Genomic DNA, 27719 nt, shown 5'->3' with positions numbered 1-27719 from the left:
GACTAGGATTGCAACCCCTGCTTTTTTGTTTGCTTGTTTTGTTTTGTTTTTGTTTTTGTTTTCTTGGTAAATATTCCTCCATTGTTTTATTTTGAGCCTATGTGTGACTTTGCACGTGAGATGGGTCTCCCGAATACAGCCCACTAATGGGTCTTGACTCTGTATCCAATTTGCAAGTCTGTGTCTTTTAATTGTGGCATTTAACCCATTTACATTTAAGGTTAACCTTGTTATGTGTGAATTTGAGCCTGTCATTATGATTGCTAGCTGGTTATTTTGCCCGTTAGTTAATGCAGTTTCTTCATAGTGTCGATGGTCTTTACAATTGGTGTGTTTTTGCAGTGGTAGGTACCAGTTTTTCCTTTCCATATTTAGTGGTTCCTTCAGGAGCTCTTGTAAGGTAGGCCTGGTGGTGACAAAATCTCTCAGCATTTGCTTGTCTGTAAAGGATTTTATTTCTTCTTCGCTTATGAAGCTTAGTTTGGCTCGATATGAAATTTGGGGTTGAAAATTCTTTCATTTAAGAGTGTTGAATATTGGCCCCCACACTCTTCTGGCTTGTAGGGTTTCTGCAGAGAGATTCACTGTTACTCTGATGGGCTTCCCTTTATGGGTAACCTGATCTTTCTCTCTGGCTACCCTTAACATTTTTTCCTTCATTTCAATCTTGGTGAATCTGACAATTATGTGTCTTGGGGTTGCTCTTCTCGAGGAGTATCTTGGTGGTGTTCTCTGTATTTCCTGAATTTGAATGTTGGCCTGTCTTGCTAGGTTGGGGAATTTCTCCTGGATAATATCCTGAAGAGTGTTTTCCAACTTGGTTCCATTCTCCTTGTCACTTTCAGGTACACCAGTCAAATGCAGGTTTGGTCTTTTCACATAGTCCCATATTTCTTGGAGGCTTTGTTTGTTCCTTTTCATTCTTTTTTCTCTAATCTTGTCTTCATGCTTTCTTTTGTTAAGTTGATGTTCAATCCCTGATATCCTTCCTTCTGCTTGATCAATTTGGCTGTTGATACTTGTATATGCTTCACGAAGTTCTCGTGCTGTGTTTTTGAGCTCCATCAGGTCATTTATGTTCTTCTCTAATCTGGTTATTCTAGTTAGCAATTCCTCTAACCTTTTTTCAAGGTTCTTAGCTTCCTTGCATTGGGCTAGAACATGCTCCTATAGCTCGGAGGAGTTTGTTATTTACCCACCTTCTGAATCCTACTTCTGTCAATTTGTGAAAGTCATTCTCCATCCTGTTTTGTTCCCTTGCTGGCCAAGAGTTGTGATCATTTGGAGGAGAAGAGGCATTCTGATTTTTGGAATTTTCACCCTTTTTGTGCTGGTTTTTCCTCATCTTTATGGATTTATCTACCTTTGGTCTTTGATGTTGGTGACCTTCAGAAGGGGTTTTTGTGTGGTCGTTCTTTTTTTGGATGTTATGCTATTCTTCTGTTTGTTCTATCAGGCCCCTCTGCTACAGGTCTGCTGGAGTTTGCTGGAGGTCCACTCCAGACCCTGTTTGCCTGGGTATCATCTGCGGAGGCTGCTGAACAGCAAGGATTGCTGTCTGTTCCTTCCTCTGGAAGCTTCGTCCCTGAGGGGCACCCGCCATATGCCAGCCAGAGCTCTCCTGTATGAGGTGTCTGTCAACCCCTGCTGGGAGGTGTCTCCCAGTCAGGAGGCACAGGGTCAGGGACTCACTTGAGGAGGTAGTCTGTCCCTTAGCAGAGCTCAAGTGCTGTGCCTGGAGATCCACTGCTCTCTTTAGAGCCAGCAGGCAGGAACATTTAATTCTGCTGAAGCTGCACCCACAGCCACCCCTTCCCCCAGGTGCTATGTCCCAGGGAGATGGGAGTTTGATCTATAAGCCCCTGACTGGGGCTGCTGCCTTTCTTTCAGAGATGCCCTGCCCAGAGAGGAGGAATCTAGAGAGATAGTCTGGCTACCTCAGCTTTGCTAAGCTGTGGTGGTCTCCACCCAGTTTGAACTTCCCGGAATCTTTGTTAATCCTGTGAAGGGAAAACTGCCTACTCAAGCCTCAGTAATGGCGGACGCCCTTCTCCCCACCAAGCTGGAGCATCCCAGGTCGACTTCATACTGCTCTGCTAGCAGTGAGAATTTCTTTTTTTTTTTTTTTTTTTTTTTTTTTTTTTACATTTTTTTTTTCTTTTATTATTATTATTATACTTTAGGTTTTATGGTACATGTGCACAATGTGCAGGTAAGTTACATATGTATACATGTGCCATGCTGGTGCGCTGCACCCACCAACTCGTCATCTAGCATTAGGTATATCTCCCAATGCTATCCCTCCCCCCTCCCCCCACCCCACAACAGTCCCCAGAGTGTGATGTTCCCCTTCCTGTGTCCATGTGTTCTCATTGTTCAATTCCCACCTATGAGTGAGAATATGCGGTGTTTGGTTTTTTGTTCTTGTGATAGTTTACTGAGAATGATGATTTCCAATTTCATCCATGTCCCTACAAAGGACGTGAACTCATCATTTTTTATGGCTGCATAGTATTCCATGGTGTATATGTGCCACATTTTCTTAATCCAGTCTATCATTGTTGGACATTTGGGTTGGTTCCAAGTCTTTGCTATTGTGAATAATGCCGCAATAAACATACGTGTGCATGTGTCTTTATAGCAGCATGATTTATAGTCCTTTGGGTATATACCCAGTAATGGGATGGCTGGGTCGAATGGAATTTCTAGTTCTAGATCCCTGAGGAATCGCCACACTGACTTCCACAAGGGTTGAACTAGTTTACAGTCCCACCAACAGTGTAAAAGTGTTCCTATTTCTCCACATCCTCTCCAGCACCTGTTGTTTCCTGACTTTTTAATGATTGCCATTCTAACTGGTGTGAGATGGTATCTCATTGTGGTTTTGATTTGCATTTCTCTGATAGCCAGTGATGGTGAGCATTTTTTCATGTGTTTTTTGGCTGCATCAATGTCTTCTTTTGAGAAGTGTCTGTTCATGTCCTTTGCCCACTTTTTGATGGGGTTGTTTGTTTTTTTCTTGTAAATTTGTTGGAGTTCATTGTAGATTCTGGATATTAGCCCTTTGTCAGATGAGTAGGTTGCGAAAATTTTCTCCCATTTTGTAGGTTGCCTGTTCACTCTGATGGTAGTTTCTTTTGCTGTGCAGAAGCTCTTGAGTTTAATTAGATCCCATTTGTCAATTTTGGCTTTTGTTGCCATTGCTTTTGGTGTTTTAGACATGAAGTCCTTGCCCATGCCTATGTCCTGAATGGTAATGCCTAGGTTTTCTTCTAGGGTTTTTATGGTTTTAGGTCTAACATTTAAGTCTTTAATCCATCTTGAATTGATTTTTGTATAAGGTGTAAGGAAGGGATCCAGTTTCAGCTTTCTACATATGGCTAGCCAGTTTTCCCAGCACCATTTATTAAATAGGGAATCCTTTCCCCATTTCTTGTTTTTGTCAGGTTTGTCAAAGATCAGATACTTGTATATATGTGGCATTATTTCTGACGGCTCTGTTCTAGCAGTGAGAATTTCAAGCCAATGGATCTTAGCTTGCTGGGCTCCATGGGGGTGGGATCCACTGAGCTAGACCACTTGGCTCCCTGGCTTCAGCCCCCTTTCCAGGGGGTTGAACGGTTTTGTCCTGCTGGCATTCCAGGTGCCACTGGGGTATGAAAAGAAACTCCTGCAGCTAGCTCGTTGTCTGCCCAAACAGCCGCCCAGTTTTATGCTTGGAACTTAGGCCCTGGTGGCATAGGCACTCTAGGGAATCTCCTGGTCTGCAGGTTGTGAAGACCATGGGGAAAGTGTAGTATCTGGGCCAGAATGCACCATTCCTCATGGCACAGTCCCTCACGGCTTCCCTTGGCTAGGGGAGGGAGTTCCTCAACCCCTTGGGCTTCCCAGATGAGATGCCCCACCCTGCTTCAGCTCTCCCTCCATAGGTTGCACCCACTGTCTAACCTGTTCCAATGAGATGAGCTGGGTACCTCTGTTGGAAATGCAGAAATCGCCCACCTTCTGCATTGATCTCACTGGGAGAATCACTTGAACCCAGGAGGCAGAGGTTGCCGTGAGCTGAGATTGCGCCATTACACTCCAGCCTGGACAACAAGAGCGAAACTCCGTCTCAAAAAAAAAAAGACAGAAAACAAGTTTTCTAGGATGAACTTTTTAATTTTGTTTCTAGACAAATAATTTTGAATATGTGTCACATATCCACATTTCTGACCCATTTCTGCTGGATTTGAAGGTAAAAGAAAAGAGCAGAAGGTGAGTCTAAGGACTGGCTTGACTCCAGATAAATATCTTTCTTAGTTATGTGGTCAGATGTGTCAGAGAATGCTGTGTCTTAGCAGTATGGGAAACTAACTTGGCCTAGTCTGGTGATGGCAGTAAAACTTTTAACAATTCATCAGCCCTTTTAATGCCAGTTTTTTATATAATACCCTTCACTTATCTTCAGCCACTCAGCACTTGACATGTGCCAGGTTCTATACTAGGTGCTAAGGACACAACCTTCACAACAAGTACAGCCCCTGTTCTTGAAAAGTAAAGGCCCAAAAAATGTAAGTTAGCCATTCCAGGTCAGTGAGAGTAAAATTTTGTGTAGGGGATGAGGGTGGTGGCGCAGAAATTAGTGTTTCGAGTTCTAAGCAAAGGCAAGAGAATATGTGGAGAATAGAGTATGAGGGTAGGACAATAAACAGAAATAACCCTAGAGAAATAAGCAGGAGCCAGGTCATGGAGAGCTCTCTCAGCCTTGTAAAAACTTGGAAAAGGGATTCTAAGAAAGGGAATATAATATGATTAGATTTGAATTTTTCAGTGAACAGTCTAACTGTGATAAGGGTAATGGATTAAGAGAGTTACAGGACTAAAAGCAAAGCTGGTTAAATCATGATGACCTGGATGAAGCAGTGGAGATGGAGAAAATCATTTGATGTGAGAGCTGTTTAGGAAACTCAGTGGGTCCCGAATATTGATCAGCTTTCATGGGTAATAGGGCAGAAGCATCAGTTTGGTGTCCAGGCTTTTGGTTTGGGCAATTGTGTGGATGCCTCTCATTAACAGAGAAAATATTTTTAGGAGAATGATGAGTTCAGTTTTGACATGCTGAGTTTGAGGTGCCTGCAAAACCTCCAACTAGAAATGGACACTAAACTATTAAATATATTGGCTGAGGCTCGGGAGAGAGATTATTATATAAATAAACACAATTTTTTAAAAAGAAAAGGAAATGACTATGAAGGAGAAAGGAAAACTTTTGAAACAACTGGAAGAAAAGGAGGAATCAACTGAGCTTTTAGTTTATTTGTTTAAGGTGAAGGAGACCTGAATGATTATAAATTGTATAAATAGCTAGTCCGAATGTGAAGATGCAGATAATTAGGCTATAGAATGGAAATGCGTTTGAAGATAAGGCAGGATTTGATTGAGAGCTTAATTTGGGAGAAAATTTGCCTTTAGAGAGAAGGAGCACGAGCCTAATGCTGACAGGTCTTCAGATTTGGTAGTGAAAAGTTAAAGAATGGCCAGGCGCGGTGGCTCACGCCTGTAATCCCAGCACTTTGGGAGGCCGAGGCAGGTGGATCACCTGAGGTCAGAGGTTTGAGACCAGCCTGGCCAACATGGTGAAACCCCGTCTCTACTAAAAATACAAAAATTAGCCGGGTAAGTGGCACATGCCTGTATTCCCAGCTACTTGGGAGGTTGAGGCAGGAGAATCACTTGAACCCAGGAGATGGAGGTTTCAGTGAGCCAAGATCATGCCACTGCACTCCAGCCTGGGTAACAGAGCGAGACTCTATCTCAAAGAAAAAAAAAAAAAAAAAAAAGAATAGAAAAGAAAAGTTAAAGAATTCCATTCTGATAAATTTTGGTTTTGCCTGGAAGTAGAAGACCAGGTGAAGAAAGAAAAGGGAAGATTGCAATCTGAGGTTTAAAAAGTGAAGAATGTAAGTTAGGCTTCATTTTACAAATAAAAATATCTACATTTTTTATTTAAAAATGGCCATTCTAAAAAAAATTCAAGTGATGAAATTAAATTCCCTATCATACCACCCCTGAGAAATAACCTGTTTCTATTAATAGCAATGTGCACAGGCTTCCAAATAAACAGACTCATATGCACATTGTCCTATAACTTGATTTTCCTTTTATTGCTTTTTTCCAATTATAAAAATAATATGTTCTATTTACCAAAAAAATGTACATATTACCTATTGTAGTTTGGATATTTTTCATGTAGTAGTATGTAGATACAACTTTTGTCTTTTTAGCAACCATATTGCATTTAATTGATTGACTATGCCACCATTTGACAGTATCTATTGAAAGTTACTCATTTTTCTTCCTTTTTTGGCTAATATTAACAGTATTGAAGTAAGTATCTTTGTACATTTTTGCTAGTGTATCTGTAAAATAAATTTCAAAAAGTGAAATTTCTAGGTCAAAAGGTAAACATGTATTTAGTTTGGAAAATTATAGCCAAATTGTTCTGCAAAATAGTTATACAAGTTTACATTTATGTCTTAAGTGTTATTTTAATCTTTGTTATTCTGCAAAAAAATCAGTTAAATTTGTATTTTTTTGGTAAGCAGTGAGGTTGAGCCTATTTTTATTAATTATTGACCATTTATATTTATCTCATATATTACCAGGTCTTTCTTGTCAATTGAGTCTTTGTCACTTCTTTATTGATTAGTAGGAGTTCTTTATATATGATGGATAATAGTCCTTATTGTATGTGGTATATTTTTGCCTAGTTGCCTTTTTATCTTTTTGCTTTGCTTATGGAGTTTGTTAAGGTTTTTTTCTAAGCCAACGTTTTTAGTTTTTATGTAGCCAAAAATGCAATTTTTTTTTAGTTTCTACTCTTATTGTCATGCCATAAGTCCCTCCCCACAATTATGCATATGTTCTCTTTTATTTTCTTTTAGTGCCTTTATGATTTTTTTTTAACTTTTACATGATAACATTTGGAGAGTTGTCTAGAATTACATAGTACAATGGCTGAACAATGTTGAGGGCTGAGTTGTGGTTGATGATAATTTGTTTGTAGGAGCAACAATGTGTTAGCCAGGGACAAGCCAGTCAGCTGGGTTTATCCAACCTTGCAGTGTTTCAGGCAAGTACCTTAAATGGACAGTGGGACCTAGCAGATTAGGAAAACACAATGAAATTGTTGGACCATGACCTTCCAGCAGTTAGGTTGAGAAGTGAAAACAAAACAAGGGCTAATAGGAAGAAAGGAAAGGATAAATGGACTGGAAGCCCTACAAGATTTTTTTTAAGGTAAGAAAGGGAATTATTTTAGTAAGATGCTTAAAAAGATAGGAGGTTGTGGTCAAATTGGGGGAATGTCTAAATTTATTGTTTCAAAAGAATGCTGCAATGTCCAGAGTAAAACATCAAGAATGGGCAGGTGAAATGGACTGGAATAAAGGGGCATTGTAGATCAAGGAATCTAGCAGTCAGACCCTTGGATAGGTTATTCATGGGAATGTTGAAGACTCCCAGGATTATAGTTGGACTTGAGTAGAAAGAAGCATCTTTTGAATATCTGATTCTTCTTTCACCAACACCTTTGTCAACCTTTATTTATTTTTGAGAGACTCATCCCCCGTTACTAAAAATAAAAAGTCAGTTTATCAAAAAATGTGAATGAAGTCAGAATCAAAATAATACCACCCTCCTCACCTCCACTTGCTTCTGGAAAAATATTTGTATTTGGGTTCTTTTTTAATGTGTGATAGCAGCTAATAATATATGTAAAGCACTTAGCTCATGCCTAACACATAGTCAGTACATTTTTGCTGTTACTATATTAAAGGGAGATGATTTACATATGCTTTAAAATTGGTATTTGTTAAGTATTTCTTTCAAGTTAAGATTTGGAATTTTGGCAGCCTTGGTCCAGAATAAATGACCAGGCAGCTTCAACATGAACTTGTTTCTAGAACCCCAGAAGGGCTGGGAATACATATAAGAAGCCCATACTCAAGGCCTGGGAAAGTAGAAAGAGGCAAGGAAGGAGAGGAGAAACTAGAAAGAAGTTGGATTAGATAGATGAGCAAATACTGGTTAGTTCTCTTTCCTCTCACCTTGACACATGTGCCCATTCAGTCACCAAGACATGAGAAGCAGTAAATCCTGGGTGAGGCTTAAGCACCCTCTGGTTATTTTGTAGTGAACAAACTAACAGCTAAGATTTTTTAGAACCACTCACTTAGAGAATCAGCTTTTAGAACTTGCAGTTCTTTTTTTCAGTACATTGGTGGGAAATGTCATGGGGAAGAGGAAGGGCTTGTGAATATTTTATAAGATTTTTAACTTTTTTTCAATCTGGAAAATACAGTGGAAATGGAAAATAATTGTAGAAAGAACGTAAACAAGTAAATGGAGGAATTTAAGATTATTATCAGAGTCTTTTATCCTTCCTTTCTTTACCCACTCAAAATAATTATTCATTACTTATGTTGTCTTTAAAAAGAGAAAACCTAAATTCTTTACTGCTAAAGTTTATATTGATTTTATAAATTAAAAAAAAACTAATATAAGCCTTAAATATAACCAGGCTATTCTGTAATCTGATACCATCTTTGCTAAGTGAAGCTCAAAATAAATTAGAAAACTTATCAGTACTCTTTAATATAGGACATTTCTGATGAGAAATATTACAAACATGAAATCTAAAAGGATGTAAGTCAGTGATGAATTAAATACCTCAGAGCCATATGACCTGAGACTTATTTCTGTTGTCTGCTCACAATGAGGCACTTTACAGAAATATAACTCTTTAGTTGCTACTTGCACAATTTCAACTGAAGTTTTAAATTAGAAAGTGTAAAAGCAATGATCCTCACTATAACACTTCAACGTACAGCAATATTGTAAGAAATATAAATGCTACAAACTGGTTTGTTAAGGTAGTTAAATATCATGAGAGTGGCACTGTTTACCCCCTTTTTAGTCTGTGGTCATTTATTTTAATTTTTACCTGTGTGACTTGGTTGCTAACTAGGATATTTGTTAGTACAAATGATGCAAACATCTGTGTTACGTACTACCAGAAATTCGAAAAGGAAATAAAAAGAACTCTATTCTCCAAAGGACTATGTGACTGGATCTCTTAAAAGCAGATTCAAATAAGAAAAACTCAATCACACTAACTTTAAGTTGTGCTTTAAAACTTTTTACTATTTGTCTGAATCCTGACAAAATGTATACTGAGGGTAGCAAAACATTTGTGTGTACAGGTACAGCTGCACTTCATTGATTCATTTCTCTATTTAACAAATTTTTATTGAGCATATGTTATGTGCTTAAAACAGGAGATAAGTAGTAAACAAGAAAAATGAAGAAGATAGTGATGATGTTAATAATGATAATAACAGCTAGCCTGTATTGAGTGCTACCTATATGTCAGGTATTTATGTCGATTAATCCTCACGGTAACAATATGAGGCAGATTCTAGTGTCATTCCACTTTGCAAGTGAGGGAATAGATTTAGAGAGATCTCACAGCTAGGAAATAGTGCAGCCTGAACTCAAACACTGCAATTCTGACTCCCAGGGCCAGATTCCTAACTAACAACATGCAAATACATTCATTTTCTTCATGGAGCATATGTTCCAGCTACCTGTTTATTTAACAAATATTTATCAAGTGTCTACTATGTGCCAGGCACAGTCCTATGCCCTGAGTTACAGAGAAAAAGAGTTTGACAGGGTCATTGCTATCATGGCTTACACCTTCCAGAGCCTCTAATAGAGGTTTTGTAAAAAGGGAGAAAGTACGCATGTATCAATGCAAGTACTAGACATAATTACAGTAATTAATAACATTGACAAGAATTACTAAACTATTGAAATATAATACAGTTTCTTTAAAAATACGTACTGTGTATTCAGAAAGGGTAATGTTATTTTTACATCTTAAAAGGAATTCATTTTCATCTCTGGTTCAAAATATATATCTTTAAAAAAAAACTTTTAGCCTAATCAAAATTTATTCAAGAGCTGTTCCTTTCTTTCAGTTTAGAAAAAGAGAAATTCGGGGAAATTTTATGTCTAAAAACTGGGACTTTTTACAAGGTGGGAAGTCACCAAGGCCTTGTGTTATCTGAAGTTAAATTTTATCCAAATTTCAGGATTAATATTGCAATGACAAATATTAGTAAGCCACACACATTTTTTCCAATGGGCAAGATCAAATGGCTTGTGAGAAATGTTGTGTTTTTTTTTTTTTTTTTTAAGTTAGACTGTATCCTAAAATTAAGGGACAAACTATTTAGTACTTTGATGTTTTGTCAAATTTATTAATTATAACAGGTAATATTTTAGAGTATTTGTTACTGAATCATCCTCCTAATTTAAACCTTCTGCATTGGAATAAAAATCTCATTTTGAATTAAAGCTATTCCTTTATGTGAAATAAGCTGAAGCCACTTAAGAGCATTTAAATGAAGAAAACGTTAAATAACGGAATTTCAATATTTACCAAATATTTCACTTATATTCTACATTTAGGATATGTCAGAAATCAAAATTGAAAACTCTTGCCTGAGCAGTTACCATTTGACATTTGGAAAAATTAGTTAATATTTTTGTAAACCACTGTGTATTTGGTTCGTAAATGATCATTTGGACTCCTGGTTTAGATTCCTCTCTTTTCTTCTTATTTTTACTTTATCATCAGTAGTCTTGTCATTATCATCGTTTAAAATGACACTATTAAGTACAAAAGAATATGCTAAATTCTGGAATGCGAGGCTTGTGCCTGGCCTCAGTGAACTTATGCAATGTAGCCACAAGGGGCAGAAAATATATACTTAAAAGAAAAATAGCAATAAAGAAGATAACAAGTTTACAAAATGTGGTTCAGGTAACTAGCTTAGAGTTTGCATACTGTGCTAATTTGTTGAGAAGATAGAGCCCAAACTGGGTTTTATCAGAGAAGTAACTGGTAATTTTGTGGAGAGAGGAAGGCAATCTAGGCACAGAAAAGTAGTGGATGGGATCTAAGGCAGACCACAGTAAACTCAGCAGCTTTGTGACTGGAGTTTGTTTAAGGAAATTGTGAGAGAAAAAGTTACAGAGAAATTTACAAGCAGTATCTCTAGAGAGTCTAAAGAGTTTTAAGTTTAATTTATAGGCCACATAGAGTCACTGGAGGTTTTGGAACAGGGAAATTGGATGAAAGCAACTCTTTAGGGGGATTATCTTGCCAGTGCATGTGTAGGACGGGTTGTTTCAGAAGACCAGTTAGAATATTACAACAGTCTGGAGCTAGTGTTTCCCAAACTATACAACTGGGAATAGTAATTCTGAGAGCTCAAAATAGTAATAAAGGCGCCTATTTGGGGGATTTTTTTTTCTTGATTGAAAAAAAAGGAAACATTACATATAAAATCTTCTTCTTGGAGATACACTGCACATTAACACATTAAAGGCCTGTGCCAGAGAAATGCATAATTTCACAAACTTATTTGCAGATAAAAGGCTTTGTTTATTGTGTACCTATTCATAAACACATCACTGTGTTCCACTGAAATTACTGGAAATTTTGGTCTTATCAATTACCTACTTATTTATAAATCTATCTAAGAAACAATAGAAGAAAGGGAAAGATAAAACTCAAAACTTCGTTAGAAAGATACTGAGACATCATTTAGTCCAGACCCTGTCTTTAATCTTGGTAATCAGAAACTGAATGTTACCTTTGACTTTGACACCTTTCTGGTCAAATTAAGTAGTGCCTTTAATGACATTTGTGTGCCAATCCTCTTTCCCTCATAAGACCATAAAATACCTAATAATCAGATTAACCTTTGTCTTACCATCGTTGTAATCTCTAAATCTGGCTCATAGTAGGTGGTAGAAAAATACTTGTTGACTTGAAAGTGATGAGAAAACTAAACAGTTTGTGGCATACCTATAATTACATGGATGATAGCAGGATACATTGAAAATAAATGAATTCCAAGAATTACGTTGAAAATTTTAGCTATGAGAGTGAGGAGAAACTTGAAGACAAGATACTTGGTATATTCCAGATATAACTCTAAAACTAACTAGCAATTATGATTTTCATCAAATCACTTAAGTTCTCTGAGACTCTGTTTCTTCTAGTTATAACTCTAAAATATTGGGGGAATCTCCACTTTTTATTATGACAAATAATCAAAAATTAACTAGATGTTGTGATTTACATTGGAAATATATTCTTATAAGAGACCATCTTTAAATACACAAGAGTTTTTAAGTATTTACTTCTTTATATTTATACTTAAACAGTATTCCTGAACCTCACAACTTTTTGTTTTCTTATTTTCCTCTTTGTTCCAGGCCTATCAAAGATGATGGAATCTTTGAAAGTGTGTCGATGTGTATGCTTATGTAATATTAGGACTGAAATTTTTAAATCTTAAAATGTGAAAGCTCCAGTTGTCAGAAGATCATAAGTCTTTACTTTTAAGGACTGTTAAAAATCACCTTCTGTGAGATCTCAGCTTTGGGATTTTTTTTGACATTTCAAGACTTAAATTTGAAAGTGTAGAATCTCTATAAATACAACATTACCACAAGCCCAAAAAAGTCAAGAAATGCAAAAGGTTAGATTCTTACTAACTCCTCTCCCACATTATGCTCTAAATTGAGTTATGTATCTTTGAGTTAAATACGTAATCAGGAATACTTTATATGAAATACAGTTTAAGTTATGACATATTAAGTTTTTCTCTTTGAATTTTGGGGCATAAAATTGTGTATGTAAATCATGCAATATCACATTTTTTGCATGTGCCCTTAAGGCTTTTTTATGTTTTCTTCACATAGTCCCCTCATTTACAACTTTATCTTGCTGTGGACTAACCATATGGGAAATCCACTATTTTAAACTTAAGCTATTTTTGTGGTGTTACTGCATAAGAAAATGCCTTTAGAGTAGAAAAATCATATATTTTTTAACCAGATTATATAAATAAAAATTAATTTTTGTCTAGTGGTCATTTCTTAGTTCAATTTGAAGTATATCATTTTTAATTCCTAAATATTTCTAGAAAGCCTCCATTGCCACGGCCAAGTGAAAAATCGAAGATAATAAAGGAGAAGCGCCATGAGACCTGGACATTTTCAACGTGTTGAAGATTTAAAATTATGTGTAATTTACATGAGACATATAAATGAAAGGATAGACTTCACTAAGATTTTTTTTTTTTTTTGCTTTAAAAATAGGGTATTTCTCTCCTGCAGCAGCATCTCACATCTCATACATATGTGCATATTTAGTTTTCTATGTAGCATTCAGTCCCAAGAACACTAATTATAATTTTAAATTATCAATAAGATATAGGCTTAAAGTACAGTAGATGTTGAATTTCGTATCGCTTATAAGATTCCCTATCTAAAGAAAGCGACTACTTTATGCTTTTATTTTCATTTTTTAGAAATTGTTATGAACTTCATAGTCACTTATATTCCACCTTTTATGTTAAAAACACTCTTTGAATTTGTAGTGTGCAAATAGGTATATGGTTTTTATGTCTAAGAAAAACATTGCCGATGGTAATTCATCTGTGTATCAGGAAACAAGTGAAAACCAACACATGATCCTCAGTTCACATGAGACCATCTCAAAGTGTTTCTTTGAAGTCCCTGTTGGTAATATTTACAAAATGGCTTGCCATTGACTTGTTAGTATGCTCATTACTTTTGTTTAGAAAAAACCTCAGTTATATTGCTTTTTTTTTTTTTAGACGAAGTCTTGCTCTGTTACCCAGGCTGGAGTGTAATGGCCCACTCTCTGCTCACGGCAACCTCCACCTTCTGGGTTCAAGCGATTCTCCTGCCTCAGCCTCCCTAGTAGCTGGGATTACAGGCGCCTGCCACCACGCCCAGCTAATTTTTGTATTTTTAGTAGAGACGGGGTTTCACCATGTTGGTGAGTAAGACCAGGAGTAAGCTGGTCTTAAACTCCTGACCTCAAGTGATCCACCCACCTCGGGCTCCCAGAGTGCTGGGATTACAGGCGTGAGCCACCGCACTCAGCCACATTTAGATTTTTGCTTGTTTATTTGTTGTCTTTGAAATATTTCTTCTGCCAACCTTGATTATGATTGCCCTAGCAAGAGTTTACCAAACAGTAGTTCCTTAGGTGTCCTGCTATTTTCCTAAGAAATCTTCACTTGGAATTTTATATTTCTCTTCTGATGGAAGGATAACTGAATTCTATAATTTTGTTGTCTTTTACATTTGATACGATACAGACAGTCATGTTGAAGCTTCTCAGGAACTAAAATGCGATTTCTATAGTAGGTTCAGCTTTGGGAACCATATAAAAAAGTTAACACTTCTCTGTATAACAAACAGTATTGTCTGGCGTTTGGTGCCATATTAGAGCCATCTCTTATCAGTGAATTTCCCAAAGAATATGCTGCTCTTTTTGCATAATGGGATTATTTCTAGGAATGACTCTCTTGACCCAAGATGTGCTACCCTCTCAAAACACATTTGGGTCCTTTAAGTATTTTCAATGTGCTTTGCAATCATGCTCACTCAATATCCACTCAGTTGTTCCATTGTTATTCTGATATACATAAACATTCGGCTACACAGTGGGTAAGAGGTAGAAGTAGCACTGAGATCCCCAGGACAGGGACCGAGGCCCAGTTTGGTCTCTCCTTGGCTAAATTCCATTTTGGACAGCTCACTGTTTTTCTTTGATGTGTAGGGTTTAATTGCTTATCCCTAAACATAAGGCTCAATTGGTGGGAGCTTGTGCAGGGGGAGCCATTTGCCCTTTCCTGAATTAAAAAACTGAACATCATTAACAGTTTATTTTTGCAGAGAACCATGCTGCAAGTGGGATACAAAAATGTTATTTTTGACTGCCCCGTTTTGTCCAGGCTAGTCCCTGATTTATCTCATGACCTCACAATAGCCTCTCGTGCCCGCCTGGCCACAAAGCTTGATTATTTTGTAATTTGATCTTAGTGGGGATTCCAGCCGTGCTTCCCTGCTCGTGGGCAGCAGAATGTGGCAGCATGCCTGCTCACTTGCCTGAGCGGCTATGATCAGATTACACCTTCTCAGCGTTTTTTATATTGGCTGCCTACAAAGTTCAGAGAAGCTTGAAGTCAGCCCACTTGAGTTTTACAGCCCTTAACAGAGGGAGACAGAATAGGAATCTTGGTCTCATCTGTGTCTACTGTTAAGACAGTCAAAGAGTCACTCAATGCTGAATATCTGTATCTTTAATTTTTTTTACATGAACTTTTGTGCATCATGTGATTTCCAAAAACCACTTTTCAAACTTTGTTATTTTTAGAGCTGGCAGTTGAGTTTTAACTTTTATCTTTTAGATATTTTGATAATATGTTAAGAATCTGCATAAAAGATGGGGAAGTTTTACTTTTCATTGTTGTTAATAGCAGATCATTGCAGGTCATCTTAATTAGGAAAGCACCCTTTTCTCCATACTGTTCTTTCAGCCAGATATGCCAGATATTCGTAGGATGATGATATTTGTCGACATCTTTATGAGATAACATGACTGCATCCTCTTGAGGTTACAGAAGGAAAACACAGTGTCCAATCTGGCACTGTGACATGGTGCGGGAAATTGAGAACCCATACTGCTTTCATTTCCTTCACCCAACGAGCAGTCATTGAGCACCAAAAATGTGCAGGCCCTCTGTGAGGCACTGGTGATGCAGCAGTGAGCTAGATACATGGTCCCTGCTCTCTTGGAGCTTAAAATTTATTCTTGGAAACAAGATTTCTTATACTGTATATTTGTTTAGCAGCTTTTAAGAATTATATTAGAATAATTTCAGATTTTTTAAATGTGAACTAGAGAGTTGAAAAGGTCTTAGGAGTTCATTTTATCCAGCCTCCTTCCTTGTACAATGAGGAATCGCCCCCCTATGGTATTTGTTCATATGAGTGAACAGAATATGCAATTCATGCTTCATTGTTCAGAATGAAGAAATCATGATTATAGGTTAAGATATAATTTAAAATCCAGCCAAAGTTCGATTAAAAACAGTTTTGTTTTCTGACATTATCATTCATACGTTCAGTGGACCAGCAAGAAAGCTTGCAAAATGAAGCATAAACAATGTGGTGCCAGTTTGCTTTAAAATCCCTAATATATGTTTTGTAAACAAAGCTTATAAAACTTAGTACTCTACTAATTAAATAACAAGAAAGATTTTATGACTACATGAAAAGCCAGAATGTAAAATATCTTCAGGGGAACAGGTGCTGTAATGACATCACTGTGTGTCACACAGCATTTTTTTTTTCTTGATACTTGTACTTGGTCATAATGGAAAGAAATTGATTCCAAATGTGTTTTCTTGACCCCCTTCTCCATTCATGTTAGTGCCTAACCTTAAATGATGTTTCTACAATCTTGGTTGTATTTACAGTAATTATATGCATAATGTAGCATATTATTGTCCAGACTTCCTGTTTAATCAGTACAGAGCTTCTTACAAGTGCAGCTGAAAAGGGCAAACAAAATTAAAGCTTTATATACCAAAACAAGTTTGATTTGCTAAGCTCCCAGCATTCCAAAGTACACAAATTTGTTCCACTAAGTTTTCCGATGGCTTGCAGATGGGCAATGATTAATCAGAGAGCTAACTGTGAAGTAGTTTGCAATTAAACTGGAAAGCTCTGAAGCATGCTAATTGAATCAGAAAATTAGAGACACTGAACAGTAATTGGCTATTTCTCATGCAGCAGGTGCCAGGCCACTCATCTGTGGAACAAGGTATTTAAGGCACATTAGCACTAGTAAAAATACTTCTTGATATGGAACAGTTAGATTTTCTGCTCATTTTCACCATGGATGTCAAAACATACAGCTGTGCTATCTGGTACTTGCAATTCATGTTTGAAGAATTTAAGTTAGGTAAACATATGGGAGAAAAGTAGTGGGCAACCTCTAAGCACTCAGGAAGCATTTTAGAAGAGAAACCAAAAATGAGGGGCTGAGTGAGGTTTTTGTTTTTTCAACTCAATCACTTTTGCTTTCTTATACATATTTAGAAGTTGAATTTTCTGTTTAGTGTTAGTTTAAAGCAACAACAGTATAAATCTAGTACTGCTGTGAGCTTAGTAGATACATAAAGCCAATTCATATCATATCTCAGCATGAGTTTATATCTTCTAATTAGTACCACCATTTTATAGAGTGAGCACATGCTATGAAAATTTGTTTGCCATGCCAACAGGGACCAGGACATGTAGTTTTTCTTTAGTAGAATGATCTGCTGTAGGATCATGAACAACCGTAACCTAGCCAGTGGGTAATCAGGCAAGTGTGAGATTTAATAAGTTCAATTGTAGAGGTTTGTTTTAATAATAATCATTTTCATATTATCAAGGGTGGGGCATATGACTTCTGGTTCCCATTGCTTTAATTAGCATTCAGTATTGTTATTAGAAAGTGAAAAGTACAAATGAAAATGAAAATATACTAAACTATACTGGTTGAGAAGCAGAATATTACAGTATTCACATGTTAATCTTTACTTAGAAAATAGTGAGTTTGAACCAAGAGACATAAATTATAAATTATAAATTGTAAACAGTGCATAGGGGATATGTTATAACTGTGTCTCATTTAAAATTAAGACAGGGAGTTTTCTCTGCACAAATAATGTTCCTTCATTAAGTTTTAAAGTCTCCTTTGTAATGTTTTATTAAGAACATTCAGCAACATGATACCAAAAAAGGTTTTAGGTTGAACACACAGTTTGTAAAAAAAATATAGCACACTACAAGCATAATGCTTTATGTCTTCAAGCTATACATTTTTTTAAGTTAAAGCAAAAGCTCCTCTTTGGCAGGCCTCCTTCTCTACCCCCAATAAACCATGTGCATTTTGCATTATTGAGTCTGAAAGCAGTTCTGAAACATTTACATGATCAATGTCTTTGGCTTGAGGGATAAAGTTTGCTCTTCCATGGACAAGTGAGAACATATTGATCATTTTATTCTATTTGCTATTTCTAAATTCAATATACCTCTTGAGTCGATAAGCGAGATCGAGAGCATATTCTTTTTTGTATGTGCCTGGTTGTAGCTTGTTCTCAAGATCCAAGATACATTTTTGATTAATCACGAATGCTCTGAGGTCATGGAGAGCAAATGTGTTTGTGGAGTGTCAGCTGATGCTGTCAGATAAATGTCTTAAGCTTAGCCAGGGTTCATGCCCCAGCTTTAGGCCGTGCCAAATGTCTCCCCTTGTTGAGGAAGATAACAGCTACACTGGAGGCGACTGAGCTGTTTGTTCACTGAAAGGGCTGACCTTGCCATATGGGGCTACAATCAGGTGAAAGAAAGAGTGTAGATGTTTTAATTGAAACTTTACAAATTTCAGCTTTCCATTTGATTCCCATGATCTTGTTTCCACTAACTTACATTCTTGGTGTTATATGTCTTGTCTGATTATAACTATGTTGCTTAAGTGTTTCCGATTAGACTCCTTAAGATAAATGATCCCTCCAATATTGTTCTTGGTGTATTCTGAGAGTATTTTGGCACTATCAGTATGTTATTAAAATACTGAAAAGTCATGAAAATATTTATTAGAATAAAAGGGATATGTTTCTCTTTGAGTATGTGCAGTAGAGATTATTCTTGCTTTGCAGTTTTTTTCAAATCCACTAAATTAAAAAAATATGTTCTGGCAAAAAGAGGTCATTTGTGTTAATGACCCTTGTCCATGTAACTTCTTATCTTCAGAGGACTCGTTTAATCACATTTACCCCCACTTACAGTAATTTGTCTTCTTTTACTAGACAGAGTCTATAAATAGGAAATAATGACAAACCTAAACTAACACCTGGAGAATACTTTTTACGGAGGCTTTCCCTGTTTGAGACTAAAGGCAGTCAGAATAATCATATGGTGATGCATAAATAAGTGAACTCTCTATGGGTTGTTTGTGGGCATTTGCTGCAAAATACATTCTTTAAACGAAGTGTCTTTCTTCTTTCCCATGCCAACTTGTTCTTTTCTCTGGAGAAGTTGGTGTACTTTTCTTTCCTTCCTCCAAGAAGTTCATACTGCTATGGGCAAATCATCAGTGCTAATTTGACACAATAATGCTGAAAGAGAAAAGAAAGAGAGAGAAAAAAAGAAAGAGAGAGAGAAAAAAAAGAGAAGAGAGAAAGAAAGAACACATCTGTCGTGAACTCCCACCAGATCTCTTGAAAATGAGACATTTTAAATATTTTATGCTGAACACAAAGACTCTTGAGTAAATGGTTTTATATTCTGTGTCCCAAAACAAAACTGTCAGGGTCAGTAAGCAGTGCTGCTTAAAAACTGTCTATTTTTAATTATTTCATTTAAAATTACCTCACACTTGAAATGTAGATTCTGTTGGCTATCTATAAAATCTACAGTGTAAAGTAGAAAAAGGAAATAGAACTAGAAGAAAATAAAAGAGATTCTATTAACTTCAGAAACTTTTCCTTTATCAAGTGATACTTTAAAAAACATTATATTTCATTATCTAGAGACAATTGTGTTTCATGTGTGTTGGCATTAGTGAACAAAATGAAGTTTGGTTTGGTTTGGTTTCTGCAGTAGCTAAAGTTACAAATAGACCAAGTAGAAATGCGAGAAACTGAGGATAACATCCATGGTCAGACATTAAACTTCTGGTGATAGGATTAAAAGGGCCAAGTCAGATCATGGTTTTCTATAATTTTCTATTAAAGACTAATAATAGCTAATGCCAAAATCATATTTGTAAACCATAGTTTTAAGTGTAAATGTAGAATTTTAAAATTCTATTTTCTTCAAATTTAAGCACAGTTTAGTTCTGGACTAAATTTTATGGGTTTTCTTTAAGTATTCCTTGCCCATCATTAGTTGTTTTTTCTTCTTTATCTCATTAGCTTAAATTTTTTAATGCACTAAAATATTAGTGATGCATGCCGGGCGTGGTGGCTCATGGTTGTAATCCCAGCACTTTGGGAGGCTGAGGCAGGTGGATCACAAGGTCAGGAGATTGAGACCATCCTGGCCAACATGGCGAAACCCCGTCTCTACTAAAAATATAAAAATTAGCTGGGTGTGGGGGTGAGTGCCAGCTACTCAGGAGGCTGAGGCAGGAGAATTGCTGGAACCAGGGCTTCAGAGGTTGCAGTGGGCCAAGATGGCGCCATTGCACTCCAGCCTCGTGACAGCGAGACTCCATCTAAAAAAAAAAAAGAATATTAGTGATGCATACAGCAACATTTCTATCACTACTTTTTTAAGACTACTGCCAAAAGATGGTTAACCCTTTAGTTAATATTATTCTCAGTCCCCATCATTTTAAAAGTATTGAACATTGTCATGCCCAAGTCAGATGTAGGAAGAGACTTGGGATTGTTTGACTTTTCATATGTAAATATGTTGTGTTATTTAGAAGACTGATAATTGATAACAATACAATAAAATTCTTCTTTAAGATTTGGAGCTAATTCTCAATACGACTTAGACCCACCTTTGGAAGGGAACAGTAAAATAAACTGATCTTAAGCAGAACTCACTCGGCCATTCCTCAAAGTTACTATCTCCTTAGACAGTACTTACTAGCATACTTACTTACTTACCAGTTCTTTCCATTGAAATAAATTAGTTTTAGTATGTCTGTAACATTTCTATTTTTCTTCACACTATCTTCTACCTTTATCCTCTTCCAAGCTACTTTATTTTCCTCCCATTTAAAGTTTTAAGTCTTAATGATTATTTATTTCAGTGACCAATTATAAAAATCTTAAAAATGAGTCAGTACATTACAGTGGTATTTTTTCCAAACTTTGATCCTCTTTTTTAGTATAAGAGCTCGTTGAAAAATTGAGGGGTCATCTCAAAAATTCTGGAAAGAAGTATTAAATGTCCAAAAATTTTTTTGTAAATCAAATTTTGCTTCATTTTTTAAATAACATGAAGTCTGACGGTATTTCCAATTATCAATTAGAATTGTAAATCCTACTTTTTATTAATCAAATATTGGAAATGATTTCAATATACATAAGGGTTTTTTAAGGATGTGAATCCTCAGCTCTTATTATTTGACATTTAGAAAAAATTTTCAAGTAATATTGTAATTCTGTGTTAGTTTACTGTATCATCTAAAATGACTTATTTACATTTGGGCTTTTATCTTTATTCTTTACTTCACGTATCAAAAAAAACAAGGCTGGATTTTATACTGTGCTTCTTTATATTCTGTACTTTTGAGTTGATTACAAAACGGATGGTAAAATAATTGTTGACAATTACTACTCAATAACAATTGATACAACAGAAATGATGACAGTGTATATTTATTTTCTTAGACTAATCTGGCTTCTTTAAGATTCTGGAAGGTTTGAAATTACCAGTACCCTGTTGAATAAAATATATGGAAAATATCTTGTTTTGAGGGTTTATAATGCTTCCCTTACTAATGAGGAAAACAATTCATCATTTTCAAGTGCATGATCAGTGTCGGCATTTTGTATATCACAATGAAAGTCCTGAAATAGTGGCATTCCGGATGCTCCTGTGAGGAGACAGACTAGTCAATTATAAGAAAATCACTTTCCTCTTATACTTTTATAAAAATTCTAGCAGGAAAAAATAATTAGAAAATTATTTTAAATAGTACAATTGTAAATGAAAGTAATTTGGAACATTTCAGCATTGTAAAGTGTATAATCACCATTGCATTTTTATACATAAACAGAGGATTGACTGTAGTCTTTGAGAAAATCTGTCCCTTTCTAGACTCATAATTTTTTCATAATCAGAAATGTACAAGAAATATTATGTTTGTAAGTTCTCATTACTCATTAGGCATAACTAAATACAACATGTAAAGAATGAGATTGTGCTTTTAATTGTTCCTATGTGAAAGAATATTCATTTTGTGGGAATTTAATCTGCTGTTTTTTTCCTAAACTTAACAACATAGAAGGCCTTTCTAAGTGAAAATAACAGACATGGTACATGGCCCTGAGTTATGCTGAGTATGTTTCCTTTACCTTCAAAAAAGGCTACTGAATTTACTTAAGCCTTGAAAATCATAGGATCACTCTAGGCAGACTGAGGAGGGGCTGCTCCTGTTGAAGGAACAAACGAAGGTGAGTGAGCCTGAAGCATGTAGAACAAGGAGGAGATCTAGGCAGAAGCCACATTGCTTAGAGCCTTGGAGCCTTGGAGTCCAAATTTTTATTTTCTTGTAAGTACAGTGGGAAACCACTGAGGGTCTTGAGTTGGATAGTGATCATATCTATTTTAGATTAAAAGTGGATTGGTGGGGGAACAAGCGGGTAAGCAGCTGACCACTTAAGAAGCTGGCTCAGTAGCCTAGGCAGGCAATTATGGTGACTTGGATTTTGGTGGCAGGAGTTGGAGACGGGAAGAAGTGTCCAACATAATCATTTAGAGATGGGAAGTGAGGGGATAGGAAGGATGAAAAATGACTCCTAGATTGTTGGCTTGAACATCTGGGTGGTGCCATTTACTAAGATAAGGAAGTCTAGGAGAAGAACAGGTTTGGGAGGGAAAATTGGGAGCAAAATTTTGGCATTTAACCATGCTCTCTTTTTATGTTAGAACCTTTATTTAAGGAAATAGTCTAGAGATCAGAGAGAAGTTTCAGGATAAGAAAGAAAAAATAGCAAGTGCATAACTTTAAAATTTCTTTTTTACCAACATGTGAAACTTCTAACATGACCTAGAAGTTATTTGACTAGAATGTAAGGGTCTAACAACGGTGTGTATGATTAGAATATAAAAGTCACCATTGACTAACGGACTGTGTACACCCTCCAAATTAGCTACTTCTGACCAATGCAGATTTCATTTGTAGTATGCAGAAGTTTGCCTTCTGCATACTGCAATGGGGAAAGGTTTTCCATAGCCCCAACATGACAACAACACGTAATTTGAAAAACAAGTTCTCCTTCCCTTGATTCTCTATTAAAGAATTTTAATAACATTAAGAATCCACAATGTTAATGCTGCCTTACAAATGTAGATACTCTGTTTTATACTTTTTTTAATGGCTGAGTAACCTTTTGCAAATAGGTTTCTCTAGTTAGCCCCATTCAAACCTGAAAACAGTGCCTCTCATAACTTGTCTTGTCAGTCGGGTAAGAAGAAGACATGTCCCCAAATATTAACTAGTTCTTCCCACTTCCATGACATTAGATTTACCATTTAAGTGTTACATTTGTCTGGAAACCACACCCTTAATTGTTGAGTTTTATCACTTTTTAAAAAGGTACTTTGTGTGTGCTTGTTGATTTGTTCATTCACTCACAACTCTAAAGAACAAAGCTGTCTTCTTTGGCAGACTGGTTTTTATTTTCACTTTGTATGGTGTAGGGAATACAGCAGTGGTAAGAACAACTAGAATTAGGAAGGGATAAATGTGGTATTTCACGTCAAACATACAAATTAGGATGACTTTTAAAGTTATAGTTCCATCAACTTATTTTAGATATTTAGAAAGTTCCAAAATCATTATTCAGACATTTGGGGATCACAGGTTTTGGTGTAATTATCAGCTTGCTCTTGTGAACAAAATTATAGGCCAATCCAGTTTTCCCCATGGCAGATCGACAGACCTGGTAGATTGAGTAGATGCAATGTCTGCATTATATATTGACTCTGGTAGAGCTATCCATTGTCTCTTTCGTGGTCTGATGATCAATAAGGAGGGAACTGGATGAATGATAAGAAATGATAAGATGAAGAGAGAAGACTTTGATAAGAATAGCTTTAATCAAAGTATAGTGGTAAAGAAGAATAAAATGCATAATGAAGTGAAGAGGAATATTCTAAATTCATGTACTTATCCTATCCACTGTTCCTAAAACTCAAAAAAACAAATACCATCTTCAATGCACTGAATTAAGTGGACTCAAATTTGCATTTTGTTCTTTGTCTGCCTCTTTGGTAATTTGGAAAGCTTCTGATTTCTTTGTCCTCATGTTGCTTTTAAAAAACACTGTCAGCCAAGGCCCTATCCCCATTCTTTTGTTATTCTTATATATGTGGACTGCCATCTGCCTTGCTTTTATAGATCATAGTCATTTTTGCCTTACTAATTAAACAGCTTTAACAAGCCAGGCATGGTGGCTCACGCCTATAATCCTAGCACTTTTTGGAGGCTGAGTTGGGAGGATTGCTTGAGGCCAGGAGTTCAAGACCAGCCTGGCCAACATGCCGAAACCCTGACTCTACTAAAAAATATAAAAACTAGCCAGGCATGGTGGTGCATGCCTGTAGTCCCAGCCACTCAGAAGGCTGAGGCACGAGCATCGCTTGAACCCAGAAGGTGGCGGTTGCAGTGAGCCGAGATCAGGCCACTGCTCCAGCCTGTGTAAGACTGAGATGCTATCTCAAAATATAATAATAATTTTTTTAAAAGCTTTAAGAATATAATATTTTTATATTGCTTTTCAAATTAGAGTAACTTTTTCTCACCGAAAGAAAAAAATTAGTAGAAAAAGAAATTTAGTGATTGAGATTAGATTGTATAAAATTAAGTGTAGCATCATAAACATTCTAATTTAGTCATTCCTTACTCCTCCTTCACATCCAAACTTTATATCTTTAAAGTCATTAAGAGTGACATTGAGATCTTGTCTTTTGGCAGTGAAATTCACCTTTCAGTTTGCAAGAGCTGTGATATGAATTTACCTATAAATTGGCTCAAAAAACTAATGAATATCACTAGCTAAATTATGGCTTGACTTTTAAAAATGCATTCTTAATCATTTCCAGGCTGAGAATGGTATCTCATGCCTATAATCCCCACGCCAGGAGGATTGCTTGAGGCCAAGAGTTCAAGACCAGCCTGGACAACATAGCAAAACTCTGTCTTTACAAAAATAAATAAATAAGCGAGCTGGGCCTGGTGGCACACGCCTGTAGTCCCAGCTACTCAGGAGGCTGAGATGGGAGGATCACTTGCACCCATGAGTTTGAAGCTGCAGTGAACGATGATCACACTTCTGCTCTCCAGCCTAGGCAACAAAGTAAGACTCTGCCCCACCCCACCACCCCCCACCACCAACCAAAAAAAGAGAATTTCCAACAGTGGGCATCTATCAAGAATACTCTGAATAGCTAAAACTAGTTTAGGCACTATAAGAGGTTGTAGATATGTAAAAATGGAAGGTATGATTAGTACCCATTAGGAGCTTACGGTTTAAGGAAAATGCAAATTTTGACTTCTACAACTACTAAACAGCCAGAGGTGGGGAAATTAATACTGTAATTTAGAAGAAAGGGTACAAGGAGGTTTCAGCCTAAAGGAGGAGGATGTAAGAAGAAAGGTAGGGGAAGCCATTGGAAGGGTTAAGAAAAACCTCATAAAGGCAGAGAGGAATAATTAAGGAATATTCAGAAACCTGTCACTGCGAGAATTTTTGATGTATGCACCTCATCACCAAGAACTGATAAGACTTAAATCCTACAACTCTTATTATTTTTGGCATTATCTCAAAGTATAGATTGTGATCTACAGTTTACAGATTCATTTCTGGACTCCAAAGGAATAAAAATTTTAAATTTCCTTTTTATGGACCACAAATTATACCACATCTCTTATATTTACAACTCATGAATAAAACTTGTTTTTATGATTTTGGTCTATTGTTATGTGTTGACAGTCCATGTACATAGTTAGGAGCATCTACCACACCAAAACTGGAGCTTTAAGGGAAGGTTTCCTGAACAGTGAGCCTTGAGCCAACCTTAAAGGAATCCAGAATATGCATTGTTAAGTAGGCAGGTAGGTATTCCGGGGGCAGATGGAACATGACTTGCACAAAACTATGGACGTGGTAATGAGGGAATAAAAATTAATTTTATTGATTTGGTTAGTACCTGTCATTAGTTAGAACATTACAATAATCACCTTTGGAATGGCCTGTTAACACAAATTTAATAATAAATCTCCTTTTCTCTGTTAAATGGACCAGGACAAGTATTGTTCATTGCAAGTTCCTATATTTAAAAAAAAAAAAAAAGGATATAGCACTATTTTGATCTTTTGATTAATTTATAAAAGTTGACCTAAGTACCAAGAGGGTCTGGGTTGGAGAATATTAAATACTTTTTTTTCCCACAAGTTCCATGGTATAAAATATGTACCCAGTTTTTCATGAACAAGCCTTTATTAAAAAATCATCCTGACCGATTCATTTCTCATTTTCAAAGTGGGCAATACACCTTCTATATGTCATTCATGTGAAATAACTGTGTGTAATCTGAATAAGATGTAGATGAAAGGATCCGTGAGTCTACGTTTATTAAAATTAAGGTTGAAGTCTTTAAAGATATCTACCCCGGTATCTTGTGTAATCTTCTATCAGGATTGTATCTCCGTTTCAGTTTGTATGACACTACCTGTTTTGAATAGGATAAAGACTCATTGTTACTGTCAGGCCTGTTTTCAAACTAAATATTCATCTAGTCCTTTGTGGCTGCCATTTTTATCAGGCATTCAGAACAGCTTCCCTTTGCTGATCTGCCATTTTCCTGCAAATCACTGTTTCACTTGTATGATTTCTAGTGAGACAAGCTTAGACCTGGCTGCCTTTCTCTCAATAACAGAGAAAAGAAACGTCTCTGGTGCCTATGCTGCAGAGAAAGTTGATTCATGTGTAAATTATCATTTGGCCTTTATTTGCTTGGCCTGTGGAGAGTACACATGCAGATAAAAAGCTCGGTAGGTCAGGGTTCAGTACGTGCAGGTTTCTCCAGTGGCCACAGTGACAGCATTAGAATTGTTGTCACAGATTATCAGACACGCTATGATGTCTTATCATTATTTATTTGCAGTGGTCTGTGTTAAATAAACTCTAACACGGAAAATGCATCTATAGTAATAGAATGCCACGTACCTGACCCCTGTTTGTTTTATCAGCTCACATTCTAAATAATAAAAATTTGTTTGGGTTTTCTTGATGTTAGATCTGACATCTATATGTTTCTGCCATCAATGTTTCTGTCTTTGGTCTATCTCTTCTTTCTTCTACATTATGCTTTAGTTTTATCAAACTTGACTGTTGTCCAAGTTTGTTGTGAACCCTGGGTACTATCTTAGTGACAAATCCTGTCAATTAAGGTAGATGTAAAATGCTGTTTGGGGTGTGTATAGCAGCTTCTAGGCACTATGTGGAAATAGTTATATAAGCTACAGAATCTCTTATCTGTGACTCGGTTTTCTTAAAAGTAAAATCATTTAACACAGACTCATTATTAACTTCACTATTAAAAGAAGTAAATTGTAATTTATTTTTTAGTACATCATGTCAATTCTCTAGGTGTAATAGCTAAATCTGAATTTATAAGGTAAATTATTGAATATACATATGAAACTGAGAAATGCATTGAAGGCCAGGTGCAGCGGCTCATGCCTGTAATCCCAGCACTTTGGGAGGCCAAGACAGGCAGGTTACTTGAGCCCAGGAATTCAATACCAGCCTGGGCAACATGGCAAAACTCTGTCTCTACAAAAAATACAAAAATTAGCTAGGCATGGTAGTGCATGCCTGTAGTTCCAGCTACCTGGGAGGCTGAGGCAGGACGATCATTTGAGCCTGGGAGGCAGAAGCTGCAGTGAGTGAAGATTGTGCCATTGCACTCCAGCCTGGGTGACAGAGCGAGAAAGTCACAAAAAGGAAAAAAAGAAATGCATTAATAAATCCCAAAAT

General features: G+C 36.4%; 1 protein-coding gene across 21 annotated transcripts in view; it reads left to right on the top strand.

Moving 5' to 3' along the window:
• Window positions 1-27719, top strand: part of ARB2A (ARB2 cotranscriptional regulator A) — a 540355-nt gene that overhangs the window by 452138 nt on the left and 60498 nt on the right. Inside the window, exon 11 of one of the 21 annotated variants that reach the window (XM_063724460.1) lies at window positions 13050-20973. The exons of the other annotated variants lie outside the window; for them this stretch is intronic. Within the exon in view, the coding sequence (XP_063580530.1) occupies window positions 13050-13090 (41 nt within the window). The 3' untranslated portion in view covers window positions 13091-20973. Of the gene's footprint in view, window positions 1-13049; window positions 20974-27719 lie in introns of those variants that run through there. 21 annotated transcript variants of the gene reach the window in all.

Source organism: Pongo abelii, chromosome 4 (assembly GCF_028885655.2).
Source record: "Pongo abelii isolate AG06213 chromosome 4, NHGRI_mPonAbe1-v2.0_pri, whole genome shotgun sequence".
In the NCBI taxonomy this organism is placed as follows: Eukaryota; Metazoa; Chordata; class Mammalia; order Primates; family Hominidae; genus Pongo; species Pongo abelii.
This window is presented reverse-complemented; position numbering and strand designations above follow the sequence as displayed.